General features: G+C 38.2%; 1 protein-coding gene across 1 annotated transcript in view; it reads left to right on the top strand.

The window, feature by feature from the left end:
- The window catches only part of LOC127942199 (nectin-3-like protein), a 62,345-nt gene extending 44,158 nt beyond the window's left edge, over window positions 1-18,187 (top strand). The window contains exons 6-8 of the mRNA XM_052537861.1: window positions 7,286-7,430; window positions 13,983-14,085; window positions 17,004-18,187. Coding sequence (XP_052393821.1) covers window positions 7,286-7,430; window positions 13,983-14,085; window positions 17,004-17,171 — 416 coding nt within the window. The 3' untranslated portion in view covers window positions 17,172-18,187. The remainder of the gene's footprint in view (window positions 1-7,285; window positions 7,431-13,982; window positions 14,086-17,003) is intronic.
- Window positions 18,188-23,812: the final 5,625 nt, after the last annotated feature.

Genomic DNA, 23,812 nt, shown 5'->3' with positions numbered 1-23,812 from the left:
TCAATAAATCATAATTTAGCAAGATTTCTGTGAGGGTTAGGTTTAGAGGTGGGGTTAGGTGTGGTCATTCGAATGAATAAGCCACCTACAGTAGGAAATACTGTGAGATCGGTGTAAAACGCTCACAAATTGCATTTAAATAAACATGCATTTTGATTGGTAATGACGCTATACGTCAATTCATGACGACAGATGCAACGCGATACTGTCATTATTTTTACGCCCGCTAGAGGGCGCTTAACTTTAAAACGTAAATATAGGTCGTAATAAATGTTTGCACAAACAACCTATCTGGTCGTTTTTTTGTTGGAGGACAGGCTCTTTAAATCGTACCTTTTTACTAGGGGTGCGCCGATCACGATCGGCCGATCGTTAATGAGCATCTCGTCAGTAAAGCCGGTTCTCTAATCAGCAGTAAATTACATCAGGTGCGTGATTTCACATAGAGCAGCTGTTACTACACAGAGCCGTTGTTAACTGAGAAGATGCGCAAATAAACGCTGAAAATGACCGTGGATTTGCGCAGCTTTTGCAAGTTCAAAGTTGCAAAGATTATGACTATGCTATGACTGTGCTATGACAATCTGGCACTTCTGAATCAGCTACTGTAAGTATCTTTGTTATTAGTTTAAGTATTTGCTATTGACTGTTCAAATGCTTTGTTTTTGCACTGAGTTTTGTGTGTCGCATGTGACTGCGTTTTGTGTGTGTGTTTGAGAGCTTGGTTATGTGGTTAATGAGGACACAAATTTGTATAATGACATGGGTATGACACCGGTATTACAATAGAGCATCACAGTCCACAATCTGGTGCCGGAAGTAAAAATTCAATGCAATTTCTGCATTGACATTTGGGGTATAAGCCATAAAAACGTAACCACACATGGTAGACTTAAAACCAGCTACGGCTGTACTAAGCGATAGTATATGCTCATATAAACGCATAAAAGGATCATGGGGCACTAACCTTGTTTTGATATAAATGCCTTTTATTCGCGATGTCTTGGCTAAGTACTTCATTACCCACAATCCTGAACAATCCCACAATCCCAAAGTGATGCATCTGATTGGTGGAGCTTGTGTAACCATCTGGTTAAACCCCGCGAAGACTGAAGATCATTAATGAAAAAATAAAATAAAAACCTGTGTTGCGTTTTTGTACAGTAGACTTATAAGTGCAATCATGATCTCCATGGCTGCCATGAGAAAATTCACTGGAGGATAAAAAGTTAGTGCGGGCGGCCGTCATCCATGCCGTCATCAGATTTGGAAATCGCTCAAAAGGCTCGTTCGCGGTTGTGGCTCCAGTCGAATTTAATGAGGCGCGGTGGTTTATGGGATGATTAGTACCTGCGCTCGAAATGAAAATATGTACACAGTCTTGTACCTTTGACTTATTTGGGATTTTCTCTTAACTTTTTCACTCAAAATGATACGTCATATGCTTATGAGTTCAGCCGTAGCTGGTTATCCTCACACATGCTCTAAAACTCTTTAGACATGGATTTTTCTGAAAGTCAATGGGAGAAATTAATGGGAAATTTACTTCCGGCACCAGAGCTCTCTCGGGCTGTGGGCGGTACTTTGATGCTCTATGAGGAGGTGGTTTATGAGGACATTTTCAGTGTCCCCGTAATTCAAAAGGCTTATAAATAATTCAGAATTAGTTTTTTTGATGCATACATTTAAATGCATACATTTTCCTGTGAGGGTTAGGGTTAGGTGTAGGGTTGGGGTAGAGCCATAGAATATACAGTTTGTACAGAATAAAAATAATTACGCCTATGGAGAGTCCCCATAAACCACATATACCAACGTGTGTCTGTGTGTCTGTGTCTGTGTGTGTGTGTCTGTGTGTGTGAGAGAGAGAGAGAGAGAGAGAGTCACACAGTGGAGTCAGGTGTCTTAATCGTCTGTGACTTGTGTACTGTAAACACATATGAGCTTCATCACTGTGTCTGTCACACCATTCTGTTCCCCTTTCAAGCTTGAACTGATAGTAAAACTAAGGACATTATTAACTGTCTTTACATTTATTTTGAAAGATGAACCTTGTGATTATGGAAAGGGACATTACATTTCCAACATGTGCTCGGGGTGTTCGGCCAATCACAATGCACTGGGTCAACTGGCCAATCAGAGCATACTGCGTTTGTTGAAAGGAGATACTTTGTAGAAAATTACATGTTTGAGAGAGGCGGGGCATAAAGGACCTACAATAATGTACAGTATTTGAAAAAGAATGTGTTTTTTTAACATTAAAGCATGTCAACACATTTTGTTACACCAAATACAAAAAATAATATTTAAAAAAGGACCATATGACCCCTTTGCACTAAATGTTCTTTATGTTGCCAAAAGGTTCTTTAGGTTATTCAAATGTTCTTCACACTAAGGAAAAAAATGGTTCAATGAAAGGTTCTTTGGGGAACTTAAAATGGTTATTCTCTGGCATCTCTGTGAAACCACATTTTGAAACCTTTATCAAGAGCTAGAGACCACCCAGAAACAGCTGCTCTTCTCTGCAGTTGTGGACACTACAACCCCTTAATAAAAATCTGTCCATTTAAACAACAGCATTCACAACAGAAGATAACCTCTGACACTTGACCTACCCTTCTCCATTCATTTGCCAGAACAAACCTCTTGCGGTGGTCTTTCTCTCATCTAGTGACCTCTACTATGACAAGCATGTTACATCAAACAATCGTTGAGCCTTTGCCCTTTTCAAGGACGTTTCTCCAGTTCCTCCCATTGTCCCACAGACTGTATTTGAGTTTCACAGTAATTAAGACTCATAGGTTGCAAAAACCAGAAGCCTGTTCCAGTTCAACACAGACAAACTGCCTTCCTGCTCTCCAATATTGTTATCAGGTGTCAGCCGGCAGCGAGGGCCAGCTGTAACATTTACCAGAATGCATTGTGGTGCTTTATTCCCCACCCAGCTCCTTTTATCAAATACCCACCAAGAGTGTTGAATGAGTACGGCAATATACGACAATCTGAGACCCATAACAGTCCGTCTAAGAAAAACATCTGATCCCTTTAATCTGGTTTAAAGATGCCTGCCACCCCTGAACCTGCTCCGAGCGAGTGTGAACTCATTTAATCCTCCTTTACTCTGGGATCACCTCTGAGCTGTGAATTTCTCCGCCAGTGTCAAGCAATCTTAAATCTGCTAGGTACACATGAATGAGAGCACCTTCAAAGGATACGGTTCAAGTCTGGGCTCACCTGTGAAAGGTCTTAAGTCCAGTGGGGTTAAAGCGAGTCGCTAAAAGGCAGCTGAATTACGGTCACAGCACTTAAAGAAGAGGACCACAGAAGAGGGAACAACAGATTTCAGAAGATGTTTGTTGAGGATCATTGAGAGAAATAGCTCAAGAAATAGCTTGAAAGAGCTTGTATGTTTACACAAAAAAACACCAAATTCTAGAAGTGTATTTACAGTATGATCCAGCTACCCTAATATGCACTTGTATTGTACTTCAAATTAGAAGTATATTTAAATTTGAAAAAGTATATTTAAATTTGAAAAAGTATATTTAAATTTGAAAAAGTTCTGGATACTATTAATTAAAGAGAGTACACTTCTATGGTTTTCTTTACACACTTAAGTACTTTGTATTAATGCCAACTTAAAAGTTTTGTTTTAGAGTACGTTTTAAATCATTAAGTTTTAATTATTGTTCAATAAAGAAACGTTTTTTATTTTCATGTGCTGAGTAACATAATGTGTTGATGCGTTGCAAATGAATCTAAAGTATATTATGTTTTTAATAAGTAATTTAAGTGTTACGTGTTCCTTTTTCACATTTCTTTATTAAGATTAAACGTGAAGAAACCAAATTATTTTTTTTGGTGAATATTGTGCAGCGAATGACAGCTTTAACCCTTGCTGAACTGAACTGTAAAGGGTCTTGTGACTCACTGTGGGGGGCCCATCTGTGGTATTACCTACCAGACGGTAGAATGATGGTCTCTCTCCTGCCCCCTCCCAGCCCTGCCACCGTCCCTGACCCCTGTTCCCGTACACTGAACCACAAATAATCCCAAATGAAGTTAAACCTCCAGAAATCTAAAGACCTGCAGACATGCAGGAATGGATGCTAAGCTATGTGCTAATTATTAATAGAAGAGTGTGGAGGGTAGCGAAGGGATTTTAGTGAAGAAACATTGTGAACATTCTCAGTTAATAACGGAGTTCCTCTCTTAACCTTAATCCGTTAACTCCTTGGATATTGTGCAAAACTAATCATGTCTTCTTGTTAACATTATGAGGTTAAAGGTCAATGTGGTCTGCACCAAAAACTTGAATCCATGCAAAATCTGTTTGGGGCAGATGTTTAACCCTTATACTATATTCCAGGGTTCCTATTGAAAAGACTGGATTTTGTACTTTAACAAGAAGACTTTCGTTTGACTTCTCCTCTCCTATCCTAGTTTGTGTAAGTCATCTGAAGATTGAATTTTCCAAAAACTGTCAACACTGTCCCAATAACAAAATGTTGCTGTTTGTTTTGAAAAATAAGGAATATCATCAACCAAGATGGATGTCATCTGTGTTTTAATTTGTTTACAAATTATGTTGCGTAGCACCCTATTTAACAATTAGTAAAAATGCAATGTTTTGTTGTAAACGTTTTATATTTTCGAAAATTAAAAGTAAATTTCATTAGATGTAATTTTTGATGATTAATTGTCATTAAATTATAATTATAAATTATAAATAAATAATAAAAAAATAAATACACATTTTTTTTTTTTTGTAGACTACTTTGCTAAGTAGTCTGTTGATCATCTGAAAGGGCGCTCTTTGAGTTTAATTAATCTTAATTAAAAATACAAAAATTATGGTATAGAAAAAAATAACAGATTTTTGGGGGCCCCAAATTTAATGGTAACTTACTTTGTGGAGTTTACCACTAAATTATATTTATTCTCAAAAGTCTAACATACAAATAGTATTCATTTCGGTGAAAGAACTGAATTCCACTTATGCATTTCCTACCCTTTTAATGGTATAAAATGAATATTGTTATGAATATTCAAATTATATGAGGGGGAAAAAATATAGTGATAATGCTTTTAGCCATATTGCCCAGCCATAGAGGCACAGAAATGACATGCTTCACTTTTAACTCTTTGCAAGCTGCAGAAATCATAGTTTTATTACACTGCCTTCAGATATTGCCATTTGGACTTGCTGTGCAAAGATCTGTCACAAGCATGTTTGAATCACCACTGCGCCAAACCTCCGATTCAGTGCCAATTTTTTTTGCTAACATTCTCCATCCCAGGGCTTGTTTTCAGCCACAATCCACTCTCCTCCTGACACCTTACACCCTCGACCTCCTGCTCTCGCTGTCTTTACTCTTTCAGTGCCAGCTTCTGTCAGACACCTCATGAGCCGGACGTGTGCTCAGCAGGCCAAATATTTACCGCTTGCTATGCCTAAACGATCACTATTGAATGACTTGTGACTGAACATCCTGTTCTGTTCTCCTGTGAGAGCAGAGGTGAGCTAACAGTAACAGCACTGTGGTAATTATTAGGTTCGTGACCATAACACTCAATAATACATTCAGTTGATTTGTGTTAGGGAAAAATTACAAAGAAGGCAGAAAAAAACTAATGCTTTTGTCAATGACAGCATGGAGTTTCATACCATGGGTCAAGTGGCAAAGCTGGTTAATATGGTGACATTGTTCCACCCTCTTGGCTAAGTAGTCTGTTGATGATCTGAAAGGGCGCTCTTTGAGTTTAATTAATCTTAATTAATGGATGTAATCCTTTTACAGGAGTCCCGTTGTGGGGATAACAAGCCAGAAACCTCATTGATTGCGCAAGAGTGTGTAACTCACTGTAAAAACGAACGAGGGAGGAGGTAGTAATGACAGAGAAAGAGAGTAGAGGGGAAAGCTGGAGGAAGGAGTGCAGCAAAGCATAAGAGCACTGCGGGGTGGGACAGAGAGTAACAGCAAGCTTTAAAGGAGGGAGGCAGGAGGTCCTAATTACTGAGCCTTAGAGCCGGCTGACTATAGGTTGCCCCCTGTTAACCGCTGCACAACCCAGCCATCCACCTGATGGTAATTAATTTGATTCATTATGAACTGATTTGATTTTGAAAAGTGGGTGTTAAAAAACAAGATAAGAGCTGAAAAGATGCAAGTTTGCTTAAACAACTCCTAAATAAATAGCAATTGGTTAATATGAAATATCCAATTCTCATTATTTTTAATGGAAAGACATTAGAGAAGAAAATGACACTATACTATCATTAATGTTATTTACTATATGGGTTAGAGTTTTGGGGCATGTTATAGGACAGTGTATACTGGATTGATCTATTCAGATTGTTCTATATTTTATATGTTGTGTTAAACTTGGAGAAACCCAATAAACATAATGTAAAAAAAGGACATTACAGAAAAAAAATAATTAACTATAGTTTCATGTTGACAAAAAGTGAAAAATATAGTTATATTAAAGTTTGAAACTACACTTTTGTGGCTACAATAACTCGCTTTTTAGAACAATTAAGGTACTTTAGCAACTAATACAGGAAATTTGCAAAATTTGAAAAAAGAAAAATGTTGATATTGTTATCACAACATTTGCATAAACAAGGGGGGGGGGGGGATCCCTAAAACATAAAAGAAAAAAGTTGTAAACTTTTCCAGAACATTGAAAAAAAATTTCATATAAAAAATAAATAAATAAATAATAAATAAATAATATATATATATATATATATATATATATATATATATATATATACATATATATATATATATATATATATATATATATATATATATATATATATATATATATGCTAAATGTATACATGTAATAGCATAAATCTAACAAAAAGTTTTAGGTTTATAAAAAATAAATAAATTATAAACCGTTCTGGCTGCATGAGCTTTCAGTTTTTGCTGACTATGTCCTCACATCTTTATTTAACCGAGTTGCCTTGTAGTCTCTTGCTGTTTTTTATTTATTTACTTTTTTCTTGTCTGTCTTTTGCAATCTACATCGACACATGCTGAGCTTTAGCGTGTTACATACAGCTGTGAGTTGCTTTAACAGGCTTTGCTTTGCTGTTTTGTGCTTTTTGTTGTAATTTGTGGCATTTAGCTGCTCTGTGTGAAGATCAGCAGCGTTTCGTCTTGTATTGTAACACACTGAAGATAACTGTAGTGGAACTTGATGTGCCTCCAGTTTCGCATGGCTGTGTTTATGAATTAATTAGCTTTTCGTTTGTTGCGGTGCATTTCAGACGTGTCTCAGAAGCAGATGACATCCTCCATGGCTATTGCTGGGGCCGTGATGGGAGCTGTGCTGGCACTCTTCCTCATCACCGTCTTCACCGTCGTCCTCATCACAGCACGCAAGGTTCCCTCACCCACATACACAGATAAAATGTGAGTATATGCAATATCTTAAGCTACAGATCTGACATTTACTGGGATGGTCACCTAACAACATGCAGGATAAGATCTGCTAGAATACCATCTTTATTCCCAAATAAATTACAGCAATCTTAGCAGCGAACAGTTAGCAATGTGATATATGTGTTTTATTGAAGTGAATAGTTTATCGAAGACTGTAGTTTGTCCAGTCAGGATATCATTACGTTCATTAGACTCCGGCTCACCTGTTGGCCTGTCAGAACGAGGCATTTCAAGCCACAGCACCTCTTTATGGCTTAACCTTTGATTAGCCGCAATAGCCATAATAGATTTTGTCTGGTCAATTACTACTGAGCCCAGAAACCCAGTCAAGACTGTAAATGCTCTATTCTATTGGGAGCAACATCAGATGGTTTCCCTTTGTTTCCTGGAAAGGCAACTGCATGTCATCACAGAGAGAGACTAGTCACAATAAACTACAGTTGTGTATTTGCTTTTGCAGTATACAGAGACTACCACACGATACATCATTGCGGAACTTGTGTAGGCAAAAGAGCTTCAGCTAGTTCCCTTTTTTGACAAAGTATGTTGTTTTTTCAGTTGTTTTTGTTTGGTTCTTGAAAAAAGAGCCTCTTTATTGCTCTGTCGCTGAGAGTGTCTCGAGACACGAGCCCACAGACGTCTCATTTCAGCCAGCCTGGAGGTCTCCATCTTCCCACAGCCTTCAGAAAACAAGCTCCAAACTGGGCTTCATATGCTTCACGCTGCACTTAACCCTGGGTTATCATTTTGTTAATCTTGGTTTAAGGACAATAGTTAATCTCCGGTAAAGTTGTGTCTCACAGTTTTAGTGTTAGCATTACTTTTTAACCCTAGGTTAGCATTTGTTTTACTGTGTAAAAGTTTACTGTTTACAATAGATGACCATGAATATACTAAATGGTACTTAAAGGTGCAGTCACATTTACCGACACGTTTTTAGATTTTTGTGGGCAAAATTCAGTAATTTTAATAGGATTCCATGTAATTAATTTCATGGAATTGGGATTTTCGTGTGAGGGCAAAAGCTTTGCCCATGCAGATTTTGCAACCGGTTCAAATGGCAAAACAAATTCACCTCATTGACCAATAGAAAGCTGCTAAATTTGAATGGGACTTCTGTGTAATGAAGCATAATATGTAATTTTCATAGAAGCCTTGAAGCTGTCAAAAGTTTGCCGGATGATGATGCGTTTTTCGTCATCCAGCAGACTTTTGCTGACAAATAAACGGGGAGAATATATTGCACATTAAATGAAAAAAAAAAATACACATTGTTCATTTACTTATAATGGCAACAATTCAAAGCTGGTTGAAAATTGGAAAACATATTTTTTTGTACATTTTAATATGGCAAAAAAGTGTTTCATGGTTTTATTTTTTGGCACAATGATTACCATTTGTATAACCACAGTTTTACTACAAATCCTATGGTTAAGCTATGGTTTGTGTAGCAAAACCATGGTTTAATTTGTGGTTACCATGGTTTAATTACAGTAACCATGTTTTAACTACAGTAACCATGTTTGGTCAGGTAGAAAAATGACTACTAAATGTGTAACAACTGTCAAACAAATGGTCAAACGATCAAGTGGTGATTTCAAACTAGAGGAAACAAACTGGTCTTTTGCTTTTGACGTTTAGAAGTGGCTTAAAACAGTTAGAAAAATCGTTCTTGTTAAGATTGTCTCAGACAGGCAAGCATTTTAATTATACGAACGGAGATATGTTCGTCCAGTTTTTATTGACCATATAAATATGCAAATTACAATGTTAACCTACATTTACAAATGTGTTGTGCCCACATTAGCCCACTCTGATTTGTTGTAGATATTTGTATTCTGTCAAGGACCCGCCATTGTTAGTTTACCACTGGTTGTTAGTATTTGTGTCAGCAGAAATAACACTGAATATGGGTCATTCTTCAGACTTTCTATTAAAGAAAGAACTAGTGTAAATACAAGCAAACATAGCAAAAAAAAAAAAAAAAGTAATGTTTTCTTGCTTTAGTGATGGATGCAGTTCTCATGAAGGTGAGGTCACAGTGGAGTCTGGCGTGATACAGCTGTTCACAGGCAAAATTGTATCAGGAAACAGGGGAAAAGCAGCAGGCGGACAATTCCCAGCGCTCAAATGTCTGGACTCCATATCATTTGTGGACTTTAAAATTTGTCTCAGAACTGTCTCTTTTTTTTTTTTAAACCTTCCACTGTTGTAATATGACCTGAACTTGCTTCCAAACATGACAGCTAAGGGGACATTCACACAGGATGCATTCTGGAGTTCATAGCTTTTATCTGCCTGTATACTTTGCTCTTAAACATGCAAGAAATTTACTTTTAGTAGATATATACCACCGTTCAAAAGGGAATTAATACTTTAATTCATCAAGGATGCAGTAAAGACTTTTACATTGTTTCCCCAAAAATAGTACGTTTAGAATAAATGCTGGAAAAAGTGGTATGGTTTCCACAAAAATATTAAGCCAATAAGAAAAAAAATTCTCGAGCACCAAATCAGTATTTGAAGAGTCTGCTGAAAATTTGGTTAACATAATTAAGCCATAACAGGAATAAATTCAATTTTGAAATATGTTAAAATCGGAAACCATTTATCTTAAAGTGTATCTGTTTTTGATAAAAAATTCTTCATAGAACATTCTTTCTTCTAGAAAAATTGACTTAAGTATTGCTAATATTACTATGATACATCTGCATGCATCTATTGAGTAGAAATGAGGGTTTATGGCTTTGACATACTGTAAATAATTGGCTATTTAAATAATAACAATTACAAAAGATGTCATCCTGTGTGAAAGGCCCCCAGGGTTTTCAAATCTGCTGAATTGTTGAATTGATCATTTTTTATTTATTACTTGTTTTCTGCTGTGCTATCTTTATCAACATCATCTATCTTCAAGTGAGCCCTCTCTGAACCTTCTCAGCGTTGCTGTCAGAAGCGTCACTCTCAGAAGAGGTAAAAGAGACGCTGTTATCTGTTTCGGCTGATCCCTGTTCAGTCTCCGTGTGTCTTGGCTCGGCTTTGCTTTGGCTGCAGGCTGCATGCAGATCAGCGTGGTGGGACAGCTGGGTTTGGTCTGATGGATGACGCTGCCTCTGCCCTGGAGACTGCAGGGACTCTGCGAGAGATAAGCAGCGTTGTGATGCTGATCCACAGCGCTTTTGCAGGAATGAATGGAAAAAATGTCCACATAACTCTTGACATCAAGATCTGATTGTATACCCAGTAAGGGATAAGAAAAAAATGCACTTCCCTCAAATGCTTCAAGAGGTATTTTAAAGGTTTTGCCATTTTGATTTTGAGTCATGATGATTTTGTTTTGATAGCTCCCGTTCATCTAAAGGAGCCTTGAATTGTCCTTCACAATGATATGGCAGCATCTAAAGTATTCTAAAGTATATAATGTTCCTTGCAGTCTGAGAAGGAAACAAATTATTCTGACCTTCAATTATCAATACGTGGGAGAGATGAAAAGAGAGAAAAATACATGAGAACAATACAAACTTATTCCCTCTTTGATGCAAAGTCTAACATTTTGGCCCTTGTTTAGGTTCCTTGGACATCCAGTAGAGTGTCCAGGCATGTCTGCATCTTTTCCTGCTTGTGCTACACAAATACACATATCCACTCTAGTCCGTGAATCACATCGACTGCTTTTAATCCTCTATTTCAGCCATAATTATTTTATGGGAAATGCTAATGTGAGTGCATAATAGACCTAATGAGTCATAAAACACTGTTGTACACTGTTCCATCTCCGTTTGGGCACGGGACACATTAGACAGGCTGATAGTCCATTGAAAATCAATTGTACAAAACAATCTACTACTAATGGTCGGAGATTAATGTTCACAGGAAGTGGAAAAACAAAGGCAAAGTTGATCCCTTGAGGAATGTGGAGCTTATGGATGCACACTGGCAAAAACACATATGAGTAGAGGTCACAGTTCACATGTTTTCCCTAAAGGGGTTTTTAACCAAGAGGTGTGAACGAACTTAGTATTTTAGGAGCTTGTTCTCACTGGTTGTCAATGCTTTTCCTCCCAGCAGTGAAGGCTTAAGATTCCTTATTTGTTTACTAATGGCTATAGACTATCTTTATGCCATTCTGTGGATGACCTTTTGGGTAGTATCTAAATCTGGGGAGTGAAGAAAGGTATCTTTCCATATATAAGGCATTCTGGGAATTCAAGATCAGGGCATGTCGACCCTTAGGACCTCCCAATGCCTGGGGCTACAAAGCAGAAGGTCAATAGACATTTGTCCACCGCAGTTAGGGATTTGAGACCGCGCCTCTCAGTTGCAACATGTCAAAACTCATCAATATGAAAGTAGAAATTGAAGGGTGTGATCAATAAGAGAGTAAACCGAAGAAGATAAGATAGAGAGATGATGGATGAGGAAGAAGTATCAACCAGGAAACCATCTCAATCACGTCAGTGGAACTTTAGTACAAGGACATTCTGACTGGAGTCCAGGGGACTGCAAAGAAGTGCTTTGGGAGAATCAAGAAAAAATTCAGTGGAAAAAAAATAAAACCTGTCTCAGAGTATTAAAACATTTACAGAACTCCACTGTCACCTGAGGCAATATTTATTTTGATCACTTATATTTTATTTTTTTATCACTATTAATTTAATAGTGTAAAAAAAGTGTTAAAACTGTGAAAAATCATTACAATTAAAAATACCTATATTTGATTTGAATATATTTTAAAATATTCCTGGATGGCAAAATGTAATGTTTGGCAAAAAAAAAAAAAAAAAAAAAAAATTCAATTCATTATTTATTTATTACTATAATTGAAAACAGTTGCTGTGGCGTCATATTTTTGTTTATTTTTTTCAGGATTCTTTAACACTTTAACAAGCATTTATAACAAGCATTTAGATTCAAAAGAACAGCATTTATCTAAAACAGTATTTTAGTATGTAAAAGTCTTTACTATCACTTTTGATTTGTTTGATGTGTTCTTGCTGAATAAAAGTATTCAGTTCGGTTTTTTACCTTGCATATAAACATGTAAAATTTGATGTATTTTCTGGATAAAATTTTTAGAATCTCCTTTTCATATATGTGTTTTATATTATTGTTTACAGTGGCATAATATAAGTGAGGAAATGCCAGGGCAATATTTAAATGTATGGTAGTGGTAATGTAGTTCATTTGATAATTTGTGTTTTAGATTGGTCCTGTCCATGTAGGCTTGGGAGGGATTGTGGAAAGAAGTGGTTCAAAAACAGGTCAAACATGAGCTTATCCCATAAAATCTGTGTTACATAAAATGTATGTAATTAATCTGTATGATGATGGTACATCAGAATGTAAATTATTTTATAAGATTTTATTTACACATTTTAGTTATTGATGCACTGGAGAGTAGCATATATATGTAAAGCATTTATATATGTATCTATACTAACTATGTATAGTATTTATTTTTATTTTTTTTGGTGGCATATGTTCTTAGAGAGCCACTGCAGTGATTCACTAGTCAAACCACTAGTCAGACGATGTCACTTGTTTCCATTTCTCTCTGTATTGTTTGGAGTTTTAAAGTGGGCTCCAGTTGTATTTGTGTATATGAGTAATATACACCTCCGGCCACATGTATACCCACACAAAGTCACTCTAGATGGGGTCCATTGTGGCCAGCAGTATTTGGTTTAGAGGTGCAGAGAGCTTGAGAAAGTATGTTTCAGTGTGACTGTAGGGGCTTGGAGACATGGAGGCCATTTTTAGTAGCTGGTGATTGAGTCAAAAGTGACACCTTGGAAGTGTGGGAGCTGGGAAACAGACTCTCAGATTCATTTTAACTTAAAAAAATGGATGTGTGTGTGCGTGCGTGCGTGGTCTTGTGTTCATATGGTCTTGATATGGATGTAAAACAGACAAAAAGTTCCATTCAGTTCCCAGAACTAAAAGAAGGTGTGGTTGTTATTGTTCCTCAGACTAAACACATTTCATACTTTAGTCTAGTCTTGACCAGCATTTCCTCCGTCTTCTGACATCAAGACAAAACAGCCACTCCAAAAAGTATTATATTGTTTTATCATCTAGCAAACTTATTTTTGTGAAGTGTTTAGCCTGTATATATATAACAGTGTCTGAACAGTATATTTCTTGCAAATAAATGCCACTTGGTTTGATAGCTTATGTAATGTTTAAATGTGTCCAGATATTTTAGGGTGACCATATGAGCCATTTTCCCAGGAAAGCGTCCTTGCCAGGATTTCTATATTGCCTAAAACATTCAAAGTAGTTTGACCAATAACATGCAGGTATGGTACATAATCAACTAATCGTGGCGTGTGAAAAGGTGAGATCTATAGAGAACAATCAAAGCAATGCAATATAAAAATTCTGGCAAGGAAGTGTCCTGGGAAAATGGCTCATATGGTCACCCTAAGATATTTTGGGGTCACTATAATCTTTTGAGTCATGTGACATGTGCAGTCAGTGATATACATCCTTTGATCGTCGCTGGTTTTCATCCCTCTACAGGATCGACCTCCCTCCAACTCACAAGCCTCCTCCTCCATATACAGAGAGGCCTCCTGCCATCCCACTGGCCTCTCAGGCCCCTCAGGTGGCCTCATTCTCTCAGGTGAGCCTCACATTGCTCTCTTTACTCTGTGGGGGTTCTGGATCCACAGTCTGATTTATTCTCCTTCTGTGGTAATTTATAATGGAGCTGCATTTGAAAGATGACCACTGGCATGTTCCTTATTATTTATGGAGTGATTATATGCTCTCTTTTAGCTCATTTTTTCCAGAATAGTTTTTCTCTATTTGTCTTTTCTGGCTTTTTCACCCATCCAGGACCTAACTTTGCTGAAAAATACACCAGCCTCAGGTTGTTTGCTGTCAAGTTTGTCCAAACTAAGCTGGTTTTGTGAAAAGTGGCAGAAACTTTATAAAAAAAAAAAATAATAATAAAATCAAACCGGTCTGTTTGTCTTCCAAGCTCACTGGTTTTCATCGACTAGGGTACCATTTAATCAGTTGTAACTGTTTTCAGTATATCAATGGTTTTACATTTGTGAACTTTCTGTTTCCTTATTTGATCATCTTCCTTTTCTTGTTTTGTTAATTGATTGATCCCCACCTGTCTCCAGTTCCCTCCTTACCTCCTGTGCTCTCAAATACCCTGTCTGTTCAGTTCTTCCTGGTCCATGATTAATGGTGTTAATGTGTTGTATATTGTCTGTTATCTCCTTCGATGTTCAGTAAACTCCTCATTTGATCAAGACCCACCGCGAGGGCTTTATTCCTACACTAGCAAATACCCAACTGTAACAGAATCACGGACCAAAACAGTTTAGTTAGCGGCGTTTTTCTTTCTTTTTTTGTTTTTGTTTTCCTCCCTCTCCCGGAATGGCGATTCCAGCAGTCCGACTCCTATGCCTGGAGCAACTGGACCGTTTGCTGGAGGACCATACCAGGGACTTTCTCGATCTGGCGTGCCTTACCCACTTCCCCGACCGCTCGCTCTCAAATTTCTACTATATTGGCCTGAGCGAGCTGTGTAAGGCCGCCTTCGTGGGGTGGATGCTGGAGAAAAATGGATCCACATTTACCATCTGCACTGCCGAAGAGGATATCTCCAGCCCCACCCCCGAACCAGAGACCAGCCAGCCGCCATCACACAGCACGGAGCCAGAGCCCACCGTGGCCGCAGACCCTGAGCCTTTCATCGACAGGGAGTAGGACCACCGTGCGTAGTGGGAGTTTTAGTGGAGATCGAGGGTGTGGAGGAAAGCCCTGCCCACACTTCTACGACTGAGGGTGAGCTGTATTCGGTTTCTGAAAGTTGTATGGAGCAGTTTATGGACCTTATGGGCTGGTTTATGGAGGTAATTCCTGAATCCCCTGTTTCTCCGCTGGTTCTGTCCAGCCCTGATCTTCCTGTATACACTCCCAGTCTCCCACTCCCACCTCCTCCAGTCAGTTCCTCTGCTCCATTTCGGCTGGTTCTGCCCAGCCCTGAATTTTCTGTTTCTCCGCTGGTTCCGCCCAGCCCTGAATTTTCTGTTTCCCTGAGTCTCCTGTGTTCCCTCCCAGCCTCCCTCTCCTGCCTCCAAGACCTGCCGGTTCCCCTGCTCCACTTCCGCTGGTTCAATCCAGCGCCGTATCTCCTGTCTCTCTGCTGGCCTTATCCAGCCCTGATCCTGTGTTTCATCCCATCCTTCTTCTCTCATCTTCTCCTAGACCAGCCAGTTCCTCGATCTCATCTCTGCTGGTGCCAGTCACTCCGGCTCCACCTTGGTCAGTCGTCGACCATCCGCCGCCTCGGGACTCCATTCCTCTGGCTTCGCCTCGTCACTCCATCCCTCTGGCTCTGTCAGGCTCCTCCTTCCCTCCTGTTCCACCTCCATCCTTAGTCACTCCGGCTCTGCAGTGGTCTTCCAAGGCCCTGCCTCCGCCTTGGTCGCCTGAGCCTTCTGCTCCGCATAGGCCTTCCGGATCCTCGGCTTCACCCTGGCTCTGCGGCTGCTCTGCTCCATTCTCCATCCTCACCCACCGGCACAGTCTCCGTCTGTTGGCCCCCTGGTGTTGTCGGCTCCTCCTCCACCATGGCTCCTCCCGCCATCAACTCCACCGTGGATCTCCATCCTGGCTGGTCTCTGGAGCACCATCTGGCTCCTCCTGCTTTGGGCTCCTCCCTCCATCCACTCCACCCTGGTTCCTACCTACTTGCTCCCTCTTCGCCTGCCCCTTGCCTGCCCCACGCCCGCCTCCAGAACCCCCACCCTCCCTCCCTCCCTCCCTCCGGGAGGGGCGAACCGTTACGTTTATGAACTTTCTGTTTCCTTATTTGGTCCTCTTCCTTTTATTGTTTTGTTAATTGATTGATCTCCACCTGTCTCCAGTTCCCTCCTTACCTCCTGTGCTCTCAAATACCCTGTCTGTTCAGTTGTTCCTGGTCCGTGATTGATGTTAATGTGTTGTATATTGTCTGTTATCTCCTTCGATGTTCAGTAAACTCCTCATTTGATCAAGACCCTCCTTGAGCACTTTATTTCTACACTAGCAAATACCCAACTGTAACAAGTGGAAAAAAAATTATGTTTGTTTATTTAGTGTTTTATAAACATAATAAAGAAATATAATACAAGTAACAATTATGTCCAAAGTATTTATAAATCGAATTTATATTATTCATTTGAATTTGTATTAGAAGTAATATTATTAGAATAATTTTTATTAAATTTTTTACTTGTTTTTGCATCTTTGTTTTATTGAAAGGCCAGTAAAGGATTATTGTGGGCTGTTAAAGCTAATATTCATATCACGTAGTTGACTCATTTCAAATGTTTAAATTTCCATATCTTCAATTGACAGGCCTAATAAAAAAAATTATAGTAATAGAAAGGGTTATTTTTTTTATCTAATCGCATTAAACAAGCATTTTATAGTCTAACAACATTAGCACCAACGGGAGCTGCTAATGATATTTTGGCTTTTTCTACGAGTATGCGCACGCATATTAATATATTTTATATCTGTTGTTTCATTTTATAGGCTCGTCGGATGGAGAGGCACTATGAACTGGCTGAATGGGCGCCAGCCAGGATGGCTCGCAGAGACCTCCAGAGCCCAACTCACCATTCATTGTCCTATCAGGAGTGGATATGTCATCAGAACGGGGCAGACCAAGTTTACATCAACCACAGAGAACACTACGTGTGACAGCGTCCTTGTATCAACTGCAGTGCACTGCCAGCCCCAAAGTGAAAACTGTTTACGAGAATACTGGGAGCAAATCAAATCAAAATCACCGCTGTACAGTAATTAAAACACTGAACTATTACTGGTGTATATACAAGGTCTATTTAATGCACAATGAAAACCCTGGCAGCGTATATATGTGTAATTGGTCTGGCTTGTTCAACATGTACAGTGTTGTTCAGACTATATGAGTCTTATTGTTCACTTATATTTCATATGTAGTGGTTAAAATGAGGGCGAATACAGCTGAAATTTGTAAGACATTACAAAAAGTACTGCCCGTTGTTTGATAATCACATTGCTTTACACAATAATTTTTCACTCATTAAAATGTTTCTCTTTTTTTATTTTCAATGTAGACATTTGTCATTTTAGGTGTGAATTTGACAAACTTTGAGATATTTGATTTGTTGCTTATGACAGATACTAGGTCATTTGCCATTAGTTTTCTTCTTTACACTGTGATGTACATAACACTTAAAAATAAAGGTTCTTTGTTGGTATCTATGGTTCCACGATGAATATTAATCCTCCATGGAAGCATTCAAATGGAAAAATGTGCTTTTAAAAAAGTTATTACGCTTTTACAATGTTCTTCACACTAAGAAAAAAAAATTATTTGGGGAACCCAAAATGGTTTTTCTATGGCATCACTGTGAAGACCCCCTTTCAGAACCTTTATTTTTAAGAGTGTGAATTTGAATCAAAAGGCATAGCTCATGAACTTTGCCATTGCCTACAGTATGTGTGTAGATACTGTGTTACAGTATGTATTTTGTAAATATTCAAGCTCATAATGTCAGTGTATTTCACAGTTAAATGTGAATAGAGGCTCTTTTTCCCTCTCTTTTTTGAATGTTTAAGCTTAATTAGAACTTTTTTCCAGTCATCGTAGTGAAGCTTGAACTTTGAATCTCAACCAAAGCCATCTTTGCATTACATCATACCAATAATCAAATAAAGCGATGTAACCAGCACATCCATCTGTGTTAGTCTGTAGCAAACACATCTAAATTAACTAGTCGGAGTTACAGGCCTATATAAAGACAGCACTGCTACTTCTTCAACCCACACACAATCTTATCAGACAGAGGTTTGAGAATATAATATAGGTTGTAAAACCTGATGAATGCTTAAAACACTGCTCTACATTAAGACTGCTGGACAACTTTCCCTAGTCGATGATGGAAAATATCAGACCACAAAATGCACTCTGGGAAGGCGCGAGAGACAGCAAATGGGGGCGGCGGGAGTGCTAGTAAGAGCCTTTCCACACAGACTTCTGTCTGCATGTCAACTTATGACTTGTGTTGTAGGTAAACAAACCGGTTATCTGGTTTGCAACTGGATGGGCAAGACCATTAAACAGCAGGCTTTTAATGAGGTAGTAGCCACCAGGGAGCAATCTATACTCTTCTGGCCCCACCGTTCGGGGAAATGTCATCCAGTGGACCCCCAAACACTCAATGAGAGCATTGTTTATTGCATCGTTGAGGCACCTTTCTGGAATACATCCACCATCGCTATATAAAAATATGTCAGTCCCTCAATAAAATGTAAGGTTGGATTAGTCCATTTAGAATAATAAAGGTGCAAATCTCAGTCCAAATCTATTACTAAACATGCAGCCTCCTCATCACTTAATACAAACCAGAGACAGCCATGCTTTGATATATGCAATCTTCTACCGTTTCTTGACAGTGCTTGTATATCCTTTCAAAGTTTCGTCTCCTGGTCTCTTGTTTGTGTGTCTGACCTGTGGTCGATCTCATATTTCACTGAATTAAGAAGCCATCTGAGGGATTTGAGGAGCTGAGGTCTATAATTTCCACGTGAGATTTCGTCTTTGCTCTGGATGAGCCAACATTCTTCAGTTTTGCGAGACTCTAGACACAATGTGGAATGTTGCATAAATATTTTTCCAATAGTATCTTCGAGAACGAAACCTTTGGGAGCTTTTTAACATGCAGACATTGAGCTCCTCTCTACTTTCCAGCAAGCATGAAAGATTTTGGGTTAACTTCAATGTAAATGATATTACATTAATATATATATATATATATATATATATATATATATATATATATATAAACAGAAACTAGGAAACAAACAAAATAATAATAAAATAAATATTATTTATTGATTTAATGTAATTATTAGCCTTTAAATTGTATTAATAATAATATATTAATTTGAATGAATTTAAGTCATGCCGCAGCATTGTTGTGGCCCCTTATTGGCTCCTTGTTGAGAACCACTGTTTTAAAGGTACAGGTTGTAGGACCTGCCACAAGAGGGCGCACTACCAAAACAATAACAACTGCGTGGTTTAATGACGCTAAGAAGGAGCGTGGAATAATGGGATTTGTTGTCTTTTACCCAACAGCTGACGGCCATCAATCAGACGGAAAGATAAATCATGGATTTAACTGATCAGGTAAAGTTTTATAAATGTTGTGTTTGATGTCATAATTTTCAAATGCGAGTTCAACGATTTGCGCGAGTAGATTACAAACAAAGTCATTGCAAAGACGCGACCAGACTATGGGTCAGATGAGTCCTCGCGCGGTACTACAGATGCAATGCCCCACATTTGGCTTGTATGCCCCATAATACTTATCTTGTTGATCGTTATAATAGCATATGTTTTCTGTAAAGATACGAATCAAAACAACTCACCTGTTGAGTAAAACACAATCGGCATCTCTTTCTAGCTGAAGTTTGTCGCGAAACCTCTCTCCAACTAGAAAATGCAACACCGATATTAATCCTCGCTCTTTCTCTCCTCTTGTCCCAAACTCTTCTTGGGTCGTTTGGTTGGCCTATACGCTTACATTTACGGGAGCTGTCCTTGTCGACAGAACCAGTGACAGATGGTAAACAGTAATTATGTTCCATAAATAATTAACACAATAAACCATAAAACGTGCAAGAAGAAGTAAATAAGGAACTGCTTGAAGTAAGCAAGTGGTTTGCTGGATGCTAGACACTGCTTCCGCATTTGTCCACGACACTGTTGTCACGTGGTTTCTACGTCAGTATAGGCAGTAACAAAGGGAAACTAACATCATTGACAGGCGACTGCACTGCCCTGTCTCACTGTTTAGAATGGGAATTTTCTCATAATTTACAAGTAGTTGAAAACATTATAGATTTTGTTAGTAATCAGCTGGACAAAATATATAACACTAGCTGTATATATTTTATACAGACCACTTCAAGTCCAAGCATATTGAGAGTCTGCTTTACATTAGCCTACTAATCCTGAATATCTCCGTGAAAATTTCTCCTAGTTGCTTGTGAAATGTCATTTGTCACTTTAGATTAACGAGGACTATCACTGGCGCATTGCTGAAGTATGAAGTAGGGCCATAAAGTGTCTCTTAACACAGCAAAGTACGTCCAAAAATTCTGTCCTGCAACTGTTATCAGGAGACTGGTTAACTTTATTAGAACTGCAATGTCCCAAATCCTATCTGTCTGTCTGCATCTCTCCTTCTCTTTCATTCTGGACCCACCTTCAACGCAGACACATAATGGAGATGCAGTCAACGGCAGCCATATTGGACACCTGCCACGCTGTACGGCCATTAAACTATTAAGTCAGCTGGCCCAAGAGTGACCGTCCAGCGCAGATTTACAACACCACAGAAGAGAAGGGAGAAGAGGAGAGGGGGACAGTTGGGGCTGGTTAGCATAATAGTCCAACATTACAGATTTATGACAGTGGAGCAGGAGGTGCTATGGCCCTCCTCCTTTTCTGCTCTTTTCTCGCTCAGAGCTGAAAGTCACCCTGTTGTCTTTAAGAGACAGAGCTGATGGAACAGGAAGACCTGAGGTTAACACTGGGATTCAATGTTCTTGACAGACAAACTGTCAGACAAAGGAACATAAAACTTGTCTCATTATTGGTGGTAAATCTCTTAATGTACTCAGAGGGGGATGAGGGAAGCATAATTCACAATGAGCTCAAGGATGTGCTGGTTTTTCTCGCAGTTGTGAGTTTATATCTCTCTTTTCAGAATTTCTAGTTTAGGGCCTATATCTAACAATTCTGAGTTTATATGTGAATTGCAAGAAACAATATCCAAAATTGTGAGTTATAAACTCAGTATTGCAAGAAAATTTGTAATAATTACACAATTGCAGTACATTTCTTAATCTGTTTTTTTTTTTTTTTCTGTGGTGGAAATAGTCTTCTATACAAAAGCTGTTTGTAAATGATTAAGCTATTTGCATGTTTATGATAATGATAATTTTTGCAATAGCCTGTAAAAAAAATGACCTGTACATGCATCAGGAAACGAGTGACACTGGAAACTTTGCAAAGTTACAAGTGGATGGTGGACGATACCCACTCTTACTTAAAAAATAAGGTGGCTAGAATCATGTAGATTATTAGCCAGTAGATGGCGACTTATGACTATGATAAATGAATCACTAATGCAAACAACTAAGTTGTTCAAAAACCTTATTCATTCAGGAACCAAACCCCACAAAGAGTCACTCAAAGACACACAGTGATTCATTCTGCTGTGGTTTCGTTTCAATCTATTTAAGTTCGCGGAGCAAAACCAACACTAGCATGATCTTGCACAATACCTCAAATGACTGCCCATGAAGTGAAGACGCCAGCAACCGAGTCGAACTAAACAACTACCATGCAAAGAATGTGAATCCTAATGGATGGCTTTCTCCAGGTTTATTATACTTCGTTGATTCAGTATGATAAAGACTACATCAATCACAACTACATTGGGCCCATTTCAGTGGACAGTGAAGTAACATATCTCTTATACTTGCAGATTCATATTTTTTGTTGTCTAATGAGATATCAGATGAAGATAGATGAAAAGATATACAGAGTCATTCATTCACCATTGATCTGTGTCAGTATATTGGACACTGCGGTTCATCATAACTTCCTAAAGAGATTATAAAGAGGAGCCATCCACATTTATCTCATGTCTAGATGCAAAACAGCTGTTTGTAAAGCCTGTCACCAGTAAGTGCCTGTTGTCTTTTGGCAATAAAAATGCAGTAATGGAGGGACACAATAATTTATGGCTCACTTTAATTTGAGTGTGTTATTATTAAAGTAAAAACTGATTCTTCAACTGCTGGGATGCGAGTCAATTGATAAGGCAAATGACTCTTATGAACCAGTTCTTTTTAATGAGACAATGTAAACGAATCACCAAACACTTGTTGACCGATTGTCTACTTACATATGATGTATAGTTTTTATAGTAGTTGTGAAGACTGCAAGCGTGGGTAGAACTTTTGATTACCTGATAGTCTAAAATGATAGTCTTCTAAAAACTTATTAAAGAGCTTTATGTAGCCTGCATATATAGATTTTTAATACTTTGCAATTTAAAATACATTTATAAATGTCTGTTCAGTAGTCCCTGTATAACAGATAACAATATTTAATTATGGTGCTTTCAGGTCTTAGTGAAAAAAAGCTAATGTTTTACAGAATGCACATACTCATCGTGGTAATAATAATAAAAAAAAGTGTAACACTTTACATTTTACTACCAAAGTATATGAAATATCTTATTATTTTAACATACACTATAAAGGTTTATTATTTTAACATACGCTATAAAGGTTTTCTTGACATCTTGCAATTTGGGGCACAAGAGTTCCTGAACATGATCTTAGTATCTGAGTAACTACTCTGAGTAGGTGCTTCTTTTAAATAAGTAGTTATGTTCTATATAGTTTGAATGAGTAAACTAAGAATTTGGATGTACTACAGTGAACATTTTGTCATGTGACCTACCAGTGTTGTGTCATTTCACTGGCATTCACAATTCATCTCCCATGGCCTCATGGGATAGTAAAGTGCCCGTTGGATGCACACTTCAGAATCTTGCCGGAAGTAGTGGGTCATCTGGAAGCTTTTAGCTATGAATACTGTGTATTTGGACATACCATACTCTTCACTTACTGTTTTTTCAGCCACTATATAGTAGGTAAGTATGTGATTTCAGATGAAGCCATAGTGTTGATTCAGTGTGCACTAAGCTTTGACATTTTTTCAGACTTGGGTCTTGAAATTTACTTCTTGTGGCTTACAGGTTCTATCAAGTGGCCAAGACAGCAAGTGTTTCACCCAGTGAATCGTTCAGAACCCTTAGTGAGTTCAAAACTAAATCTCTCACTGGACTGTGAGTAATTTTTTAATTATGTCTGAAATTAATTGTATCAGTGTTGTGCAATTTATGTTAGTAAAACTTACTGTCACTAGAATCACAGCATCAAACTAGATGAAAAAAAAGTAATATCTGAGGAAGAACCTGAAGCAAAACCAATGCAGCATGCAATGACTTTGCTGTATACCAATCAATAGAAAAGGATGTTCTTTACAGTATACCATTTTGCTATGTCTTTCTTTCCCAGACACCCTTGTGATGTCTCTTCTGTTAAACCAAGCTATGTCAGGCACTCCCCTTACTGGATTTAAACTCTACTGTTTCGCTTGCTTTCTAATTATTATTTATGAGTTTTTTCTCAGTTCCGTTCTGGCGGTTGGAAGAGAGAGGCATTCTTTTTCTCTTCTTCTTTTTTACAGGAACCCTAAAAATAGCATA

Source organism: Carassius gibelio, chromosome A21 (assembly GCF_023724105.1).
Source record: "Carassius gibelio isolate Cgi1373 ecotype wild population from Czech Republic chromosome A21, carGib1.2-hapl.c, whole genome shotgun sequence".
Taxonomy (NCBI): domain Eukaryota; kingdom Metazoa; phylum Chordata; class Actinopteri; order Cypriniformes; family Cyprinidae; genus Carassius; species Carassius gibelio.
Note: the sequence above shows the minus strand (reverse complement) of the source record. Positions and strands in the feature narration are given on the sequence as shown.